The 9,987-nt window shown below is 44.4% G+C and overlaps 1 protein-coding gene across 1 annotated transcript; it reads right to left on the minus strand.

Annotated features, from left to right (window-relative positions):
* Window positions 1–7,022: 7,022 nt before the first annotated feature.
* On the minus strand, window positions 7,023–8,970 carry LOC104429021. Its single transcript, XM_010041926.3, has one exon. The coding sequence runs from the start codon at window positions 8,789–8,791 to the stop codon at window positions 7,205–7,207; it is 1,587 nt and encodes a 528-aa protein (XP_010040228.2). The 5' UTR covers window positions 8,792–8,970; the 3' UTR covers window positions 7,023–7,204.
* Between the last annotated feature and the right edge of the window lie 1,017 nt (window positions 8,971–9,987).

Below are 9,987 nucleotides of genomic sequence, written 5' to 3' on the forward strand. Positions count from 1 at the left end.
CAATCCAAAGATTCGCCCTAATGACTTTGTCACAACAGAGACGAATGGGAGAGCCGAGTAAAACAAACTTGGGCTATGGCGCAAGAACAACGAGAGGATGGATCCAAGCGACGGTTGGAGAAGATCGCGCTATTTCGGCTTTCCGGCCGCCAACAACGGCTATAATCAACTCCAGGGCAAGTACGAGCTTTTTATCAAAACTTAGGCTAGCAAACCATTCATCGATGCGGCAGATACTTGTGTTTGCAAGAGAAAGACCGATTGACGGGTGTGACCATATGTCAAATGTCCAGGGGCAGAACAAGAAGAGGTGCTCAATCGTCTCCGGTTGATGAGTGTGACAAAGAGGGCAAAGGGGATCGGGGCTGATATGACATCGATAAAGGTTGTCCTTTGTGGGCAAGGCGTTATGGCAGACGTTCCAGGAGAAGACCTTGAGCTTCGGTGGGAGATGAAGCTTCCAGATGCGCTTCCAAAGTTGAGGAGGCGACTAATATGACGATGAGGCATGTAAGGTCAGAGACTCTCTTTCTGTTCCTCTGATAGAATGATAGCCACTATGAACTGTATACTGGCCCTTTGTTGTAGCTGTCCAGATTAGTTTATCAGTGATGAGGTTTCGTCACACTGGAATGCTGAGTATGTCATGTATTGTTTGTGCATCATAATAGGTGTTTAGAGTCTTAATATCCCAGTTATTCGAATTCTGAACTAGTAGATCAGCCACCATTGTTGGTTCTTCACGCTGCACAGGTCCACCAAAAATACCCCTAGGAAGCTACCGATCCTGCCTAATGTTGATATTTGTGCCGTTGCCAACCGACCACCGTAGATTAGAAGTATAACCTCCCTTCCTAACAAGAAGCTTTGCCCGGCCCAAGAAGGGCAAAGTCCTTCCGGCATAGCGAAAGTCTTGTGTAGGAAAATAGAGTGCCTTAAGTAGTTTGCTCCACAAAGTGAGGACGGTTGTTGGATGAGATGCCATGCTTTTGCCCAACATGGCTTTGTTGAAAGCCGCCAAATCTCGAAAGCCTAGTCCTCCCTTCGCCTTAGGCTCTTTCAACACAGCCCATTGTTTCCAATGTATCCCCGATTTTCGACAATCATTCTACCACAGAATCTAGCAACTGCTTTTTCAATAGATTTACGAGATAGATAATGGAATTTTAAAAATGACATTGCATACGGGAATGGCTTGCACAACAGTTTTAATAAGGACTTCCTTGCCACCCTTTGAGATTAGATTCTCCTTCCATCCCTCCAATTTTGAGTTCACCTTACTTAAGATCCAAGAAAAGAGCTCTCGTTTTGATTGACCCCAATCAGTGGGGATGCCTAGATATCTACCCATTCGTTCCAGCATAGGTATTCTGAGTTCACTAGCTAGGTTAGCTTTAAGATGGCTCGGGCAGTCCTTACCGAGAAAGATACCAGACTTGTTTCGATTGATGGACTGACCCGAAGCTAAACAATATTGAGACAGAATACTTGCTAGGGTATGGCAGTCATTAGTGGTGCCATTTACAAAGAAAATAGCATCGTCAGCAAAGAACAAATGAGAGAGGGTAGGACTAAACCTGTTAAGTTTAACTCATTTGAGCTATCCCATGTCAATGGCTCGATGAATGTGATTGGATAATAGATTCGTCAAGAGGATGAAAAGATAAGGGGATAAAGGATCCCCTTGACGAATACCTCTAGTAGGGCGGAAATAATCCAACTGTTGACCATTAAACTTGATATTGATAGATACAGTTGATATGCATTGGAAAATCCACTGGACCCATTGAGGATGGAAGCCAATCTTGTGTAGGTAGGCTATCAAGAAGTCCCATTTGACTTTGCCGAAAGCTTTCTGCATGTCCATACGAATGATTGCCGAGAAGTTACGCTGACGTTTTCTGGCTTTAATCTGATGGATAACCTCCTGGACCACCAAAATATTGTCATGTATTTGGCGCCCACTAACAAAGGCCGATTGTTCAGGTGAAATCAGCTATGGCAAGAGAGGTTTCAGTCGATTAGCTAGGACTCTGGAAATGATCTTATAGGCAAAATTGCATAAACTAATAGGATGGTAGTGGTCGAGACTCTGTGGGAGGGGGATCTTTGGTACTAAGGTAACAGCAGTCTGGTTGAGAGCCAAGGGCATTTTACCATAAAGGAAAAACTGTTGGACTGAATTAAACACTACATCCTCAAGAGTGTCCCAGTTGGATTGAAAACAGTCCATTGAGGCCATCCGGGCCCAGGGCCTTGTTCCCTCCTAGCTGAAAGGTGGCTGCACGGACTTCGGCCTTAATAACCCTGGCGGTGAGAGCCATATTCATTTCAGGGGTGACTAAGTAGGGGCACTGGTCGAGGATTGGACGATAATCACAAAACCCAACGGATTGATATAGGTTTGAGAAATAAAGTTGAGTCTTGTCCTTTAATATAGTGTCACCGCTAACCCAGCCGAGTGCCTCGTCTAGTAACATTGTAATACGATTATGCTGCCTTCTTTGAATGGTTGTGGCGTGGAAGAACCTAGTATTTTTGTCGCCCTATTGCAACCATTTGATTCTCGATCGCATAGCCCAGAACTGCTCTTCTTATTGCCAAAGCTGCTGAATTTCTGATTTAAGTGTTGTTACTTCATGTCTGTCATAAGGAATATCCAGTTGGTTTGTGATCTGTTGAAGTTTATATTGCAGTTCGCAGATTCTCTTGTTAGCATTTGAGAAGGTCCGGCGGCTCCATGAGGAAAGTGCGAGACTAGCCTTTTTTAAGAGGTATGGTAAAGCATGGTGTGCATTGGTTAGTTGCTGCAAAACATTGGAAATAACCTTGCTACAGTCCGGGTGTTGTAGCCAAAAAGCTTCAAATGTGAAGGGGCGGGCTCGCCGAGGTTGGGAAGCTACAGTATTCAGAAGGAGTGGGCTGTGATCAGAACCCACCGCTGGAAGAGCACTGACAACAGCATCCGGGAAAGCTATTCTCCATTCAAAGTTGCACAGAGATCTGTCCAAACGCTCCTTAATACTATCTTCGCCTTGCGGTTATTTATCCAGGTAAATGCACAGCTTTTGCTCTCCATATCAATCAAGGAGCAGTCATGTAAGACCTCGCGAAAAGAGGACATACGATGAAAATCAGCTAACTTTTTCCCTACTTTCTCCCAGTGGTAAATAACTTCGTTGAAATCTCCTACACAGAGCCATGGTAAAGAGTTGGTTACTGCAATTCGCCGAAGAACATCCCAGAACTGCTGCCGAAGCCTAAACACTGCCGCGCATGGATACAGTGATACAAGTAGGTATATGGTTCCCAAGTCGTGCAAAATGTGTCGATAAAGTCAGGATCTGAATGAACTATGCTGATATTGAGTTGAGCATGCCAAAAGATAGCTAAACCCCCTGCTATACCAATAGGGTTAACAAAAAAAGAATGAGGAAATTTAAGTTGTTTCTGAATTTTTGATAACTTTGTAGGACCATTCTTTGTCTCCATTAAAAACAGGAGATCCGGTCGTTCTCGAGCCACAAGGGCCTGAAGGGCTTGAACTGTAAGGGTAGACCCAAGACCCTGACAGTTCCAACTTAGCATTTTCATTTTGCCAGCGGTGGCTTTTGAGGGCAAGCCACCTCAGCCCTTGTATTTTGCTTGTCAGCAATAAGTATGGGAGTATCACACAGTGGTGTTGGGCCAGCTACCAGTGCCCGAGTTCGATCTTCTTCAATGCCAAGCATAGGTGTGTCCATCAGGTTTGCTTCATCCAAGTCATACAGCAGTAAACTTTTTTTGTCATAAGGCATATACTTTTTCTGTTTTTTGGCAGCGCTCATAATAGGTATTGTCTTAGAATTCTTGATCTTCCTGGGTGTCTGAGTATCCATAGTAGGAAGCTGAAGCCCCTTCATTTTAACTGAAGCAGGTATCAAAGCGGTATGAGTAGGAACTTCATCCATATATTCCATCTGAGAATGCAATTGGTTTGTCCCTGTAGGGGCATGGGATGTTGGAGAAACCGGGAGGTGGACCATGGCCGTGGTGGTGTGGCTGGCCGGAGGCAAAGGAGGAGCGTTCAACAGCTGTGACGGAGGCGTCTCAGGTACATATTCTTCAGGCTGATCTAATATAGCATGAGGTGCATAGAAAGATTGCCAAAAAGGACTAGGTTCTTTAATTTCAGCCTTAAGCCACTGACCATAGACCATAGTATCTCTAGTGTCAAATTTAGCTGCATCATAGGGAATTTTCTTGCAATACATAGCGTAATGACCCAGTCTCCCGCAAGAGTAGCAAAAATGCGAAAGACGCTCGTATCAGAAATCCAGCCACAACAATTTCCTAGCAACACGAATCAGCTTACCCGTTCTAAGAGGGTCTTGTAGAGTTAACTCAACCCGGACACGACCCGTTCTAGCAGTAGGTCCCTCCTTTGTGTCTAGTCGGACTTCTAGGACCCGACCAATATCTTGCACAGCCTTGGTTACCAGGCGTTTAGTGGTCCATTCCAAAGGCAGGCCGAAAATTTGTATCCAAAAAGCGCAGGTGGAAAAATCATAACAATGTAGGGGGGTATTAGACTGCCACGACTTTAGAATAAAGAGATGACCTGAAAAAAGCCAAGGCCCACCATCCAGAACACGCTTTTTTTCAGCAACCGATTGAAACTTGACGACATATAGACCACCCTCTCGTTGAGTAAATTCAACTCGCTCAGTTCACCATGCTTTTTTTTATAGTAGTTTGGAAAGCAGGGAAATTGATGGACAGGTTAGAAAGGATCATTCCAACTAAAGATAAACTGCATTCTTCCAACTTTTCAGGAGGTGGTGCATCATCCCATTCATTGATGTTCCGCTCAGTTGTAAGCCGACCTAGTCTGGAGCACAGGGCAGCAAGTCGCACAGAATCAGGGACCGCCTCGGAGGCCATCCAATCTTTCATAAACAGCGGCACAAAACCCAGCCGAGGGAATGACTACCAGTACAGAACAGCGAGAGTAGCAGAGTCGGTGTGTCCCGACATGCCAAATTCAAGTCAATGAAGACATCCGCAAGTACGAAGAAAACGGAGGAGATGAATTGTACCGTGTACCAATCAGATGCGGGAGAAAAAATGAACAAACACTGAGGAATCGCATAAGAAACAGAGACCTCGTTCAAGTGGGAAATGCGCAATCAGGAGCGATGTGAGGAGAAGCCATCGATAATTCCCAGAACAGGACATGCAGACGATTCTTCGGAAGACCAGGTGTAGACCGACTCCCAAACCCTTAGGAAAAGGAAAAGGTAATGAAGATGCAAAGAAGGGTGGTAGATATTGAAGGTAGGGTTAGGTTGAAGAAGCAATAACTAAACACAGGGTTTAGAATTCTCTGCATGTCGAGAGGAGAAATTCTCTACATTTCGAGAGGAAACCCAAGCGAGAGAGTGTACGACGATGGGGCCGTTAAATAAGAGGAAGGTTGAATCTCACGATCATGATGAATTAAGGGATTTAGGAGCTCCATTGTCCTCGTCGACATTAAAATTTTCATTTGGGGTACAATTTCATAAAAACTACAAGTCCTCTAATTACCACACGCGATAAAATGCAGTGAAAAATGAGAATGTTGAATTACGCAGTAGGTTTTCTTTTTGTCAGAGGTTGAATGTCAACAGTATCAAAGGATTCAATCCCTAAATTTTTATGAGACGCGAAGAAGATTTTTGGAGCGAAACTTGATTCTTAACGTCCATCGAATTTCGACCACCCCCCAAAAAAAAAAAAGAAGAAGAAAAGTCCATAAAGCGCCGGTACTTTAATTTTATCTTGACTATGATATTTCATTTTTCTCATTTTGGTTTGTTAGTCAATTTTTTTTTTTTTTTATAGATTTTTTTGGTTTTTCTTTACTTAATTGAATTTTTTACTTTTTTCGATATGTCACCACGTTGGCACCACACATGCAAAAAGAGATAAAAACGCCATGCCAAATTTTGGGGTGGCAAGTCAAGAAATTTGGCCGTGAACTAGATGTAATGACTAAATTACACCCACCTAATAACATTTAGGACTTTATTGCATGTCGCGCCAAACGTTTAAGATTATTTGTACATTTTCCCCTTGACCAATACTTAATAGATTTTGAGCTCAACATTTATGGTTTCAAGCATAACATAAGAATTAACAACAAATAGAAATTTTGTGTTCAATTTGGGTTATGATCTTGTTGATTTTTCTTGGGCTTAGGATGAAATTTTCCAAATCGATGACGAAAGTATCTCCAAAGCAAACTGAAATGCACCATGAATACATAGTGGTTGTCAAATAAAATTGAGAAACTGAACAATTCAACTTAAACCGTAACTTTCGACCAAAAAAAAAAAAAAGAACTTAAACCGTAACTCATTTTTCTTCATAAATCTCAACTCGAGCCCAAATCAAACCAATGAAAATTACAGGTCTAATTAAACCAAATTTCAATACCAAGCCTATGTATAAATAAAAGTTCAATACTCAGAAAACCAACCATAGAAAAATATATGATCAAACATCATTCAGTCAAACTAATTATTTGCAATCGATTATCTGCCACCATCTATTTGGGTTTTTGCCAATAAATTTTTATAATTAATAAGTAAGGGCTCTAGACCAAGCGTTCTGACATCCATACAGATAGCTAGCATTACTTTCTACACAATGAGGATAGAAAATCACCTAATCAATCGCATTAACCCTTTAATTATTAAGAAATAAGCAAACTACTAGCAAGAGTGGTCATAATGTGTAATTTGGTCAACGTACAACATCTAAAACAATCGTTACTCTTATAGCTATATGGAATTCCGCTCTTCGAATTTATTAGGGCTACATTTATTTTGCAGAAAATGAACGAATTAGAAAATATTTTTTTCTAAAAATAATAGACCATATCCTTTCATGTAAAATATAACAATTTATATCTTGAACGATGAAAATATTATTCAATTATTTATTCTTGTAAGCGATATAAATGATTAATTTTCATAAATTGATTTCCAAATTATTCATTTCTCACTAAACAAATGGAAACTACATAGATATTGCCATTGATGATTCCCTCATATTTCCGGTACATCATTGTGTATAAGTACTAAATTTACCACACAGCAAGCTAGAACAATAATCCACCAATACATATGTAATAAGCATTTACACACGGTCCATAATAAACCCTAAGTTTCAGAATTTTCTACGCCACTTTGCCAGGAATCAGAGGCAAGTCGATCTCATCACACCATTCCACAACCCTAGTCTCGTAGTACGAGCTCTTCACGTCATTGGCCACGTAGCTCAGCCACACCTGCCCTCCAATCCTCCACTTCAGCACACTCCCTTCCATCTCCCTGCCCAGCCTCCACCCCACGCTCTCTCCGTACTCATCTCCGGCGAACACTAGCCCTCCGGACTTTGTGAACGGTCGGTTCGCCGCCGCGTACCTCCTCCGGAACCCCTCGCCTTTGGATGGACATGACATGGCGACCTCCTGGCCGGTGGTGCTGTCGTGCAGGACCGCATCGAACACCGCGGCATTGCCTTCCGAGTCCTGGTCCCACCTCCAGTCCCTCAGCTTCGCCCTCGTCGATGTCTTCCCCGTGGCCTTCACCTCCGGCGCCTTCGACTTCCCGAAGGTGCTCTTCATCACCCTCTGCGTCACCAGTTCTCTCTCCCCGTTGCTCGTGGACCGGCCCAGGCTGAGCCCGCCTACGTATGTCGCCCCGACCTCCGGCCCGACCCAGACGCGGGCCCTGGATGGGAAGTGCCGCTCCCCGGCGAACGCCAAGCCGTCCTCGCTGCTTTCCTTACCGAACCCGAGATTCATCACGTGGAGGCGTATGTTGTCGACACGCGTGTTGACCTGGATATACCCGTCACAGAACTTGACAGAATATTCCAGCTGAACGACGGCCTCAAGCTGCTGGTGCGACAGCACGTACTTCAGCACTGAATCTTGCGCTTCTAGGACGGGAAACTTCTTCATCTGATCGTTCGAGCGGGTGAGCTTCATGGCCGCCACCGGCGCGTAGCCCTTCAAGATCCAAAGCCCGTGAGCCTCTGTCGCGTAGGAGAAGGAGAGTCCCTGAACGGGCAAAGGGGTTAGGGTTTGTAATCCCACGCCCACCTCCCTCAGAACGAGCCATTTCGCTAGCATGTACCCGAGGGTGCGCATGAAGCACTCCTCTGCGTCGGCACCGACCGACCACAAGAAGGTTCGCAGCACGGGGGCGTGCTTGCAGGACAGCGCTTCCAGGTTCGGGGCCAGCAGGAACTGGAAGTAGAAGGACCCGATCTCGCTCGGCACGTCGAACGAGCAGGCCCAGAACATGCGCGTCAGGAACACCAGGTTGAAGAAGCTCGACAGCGACTCGGGCGTGTGGGACTCCATGATCCAGGAGACCGGGTCGGGACGGAGCTTCTGCAGCTGGGAGCGTGGGCATGAGCTCTCGCGAGTGGTCGGCGACCGTAAGATTATCTCTTGGAGAAGCTGAAGCAGCAGCGGGAGGAACGGCTTGTCCGAGGAGAGAGGACACGCGTCGGAGACCCAGAGGGTCCTCTCCTCGCTAGATTCCTGGAAGCCGCAAGCACGGACCGTGAAGGTCACCGACGGTTCCGAACCAGGTCTCGAGGTCCGGTCCGCTCCAATCCTGATCGTGCGAGCTGCTCCGCCGCGACCCGTCTTGGAACTCGCGAGCTCGAAGACCTGCGGTGAGTCCGAGTCCGGCTCGGTCCATGCTGCCGAGTCGGGCAACGCGCAAATCCACGACCAAACGTCCAACATCTTTGCTAGCCGGTTCCACCTGTCCGAGCCGAGAGAATGAGAGAAGAAGATTTAGGGCATCCGGGGGTGGATTTAAGGAGGGAACGAGTGATGACCGTGCTGCCAGCATGGAAGCAACGCGAGCCACGTAAAGAGAGCGAGCGAAACTGGTGGTGGTGAGCGGCGTTTGGTGTTAGATTTCGAGTCCGTCCCGTCAGATCACACTGCATTAAATGCTGCCGGTTTTCCTCCTTTTCTTTTTCCTTCTTTTTCAGCTTCATTCCTTCGATCCAGTGTTGTTTCGCACTTGGAGATATCGAGAGCATGTTTGCATGGACGAGACGCGTCAGGAGACAAATCCCTCGTTCTCGGGGACGTGGACAATTCGATTTGGCGATTTTCTTGGGGTCCGATGAATTCCACGTGTTGTGGCCACGGGCTGTGCGTCCTTGTCCTCTTGTGCATCACACAAAAACCAAAGCAGAGGAGACAAAACGGATTATCCTGAATTATCACCAGAGTTTTGTGTTTCCCTGGCCAAAGATGAAGAGTTTTGTTGATAACGTGATTGTGGTGCCCATGCAAGGCATGGACATCCTAATTTTTTCTACGTTGACGTCACGAAAATTCCTAATTTAATATTCATATGACATGAATATGATAAACTTCTAATGGTGCACAACATCCCTTAGCTTTCGATATTATTGTCAATTGTATTATGCTATCAAAATTCATCAAAAAAATACTATTTTTTTTAAGAATTAATATTACGAAAAATCTCAAATTAGCACACCTATGGTGACAAATTTAGCCAAAATTATTCTTTGGGTCACCAAAAATTTCAAACTGATATACCTATAATAAATTTACATTTTGGGTCACCAAAGATTTCAAGCCAATAAATCTATGATAAATTTAACCCAAATTGGTAAATCCGTAATAAATTTATACCAAACTAATATTGATGTCCATGTACACTTGCCATGTCAATTGAGTTATTATCATAAGTCATCTAATTCAACAATTTCACTATAACATTTGATGGAAACTAACCGAAGGTAAATATGCTACAAATGTACTAATTTGGGGTTGATGAACTAAAAATTAGTTTGGGACAAATTTATCACAGGTGTATTAGTCTTTGATTTTGGGTGACCCAAAAACTAGTTTGTGGTAAGTATTAACCCCTTTTTAAATTATGTTTGTGCCTTTAACAC

This window comes from Eucalyptus grandis, chromosome 7 (genome assembly GCF_016545825.1).
Source record: "Eucalyptus grandis isolate ANBG69807.140 chromosome 7, ASM1654582v1, whole genome shotgun sequence".
NCBI lineage: Eukaryota > Viridiplantae > Streptophyta > Magnoliopsida > Myrtales > Myrtaceae > Eucalyptus > Eucalyptus grandis.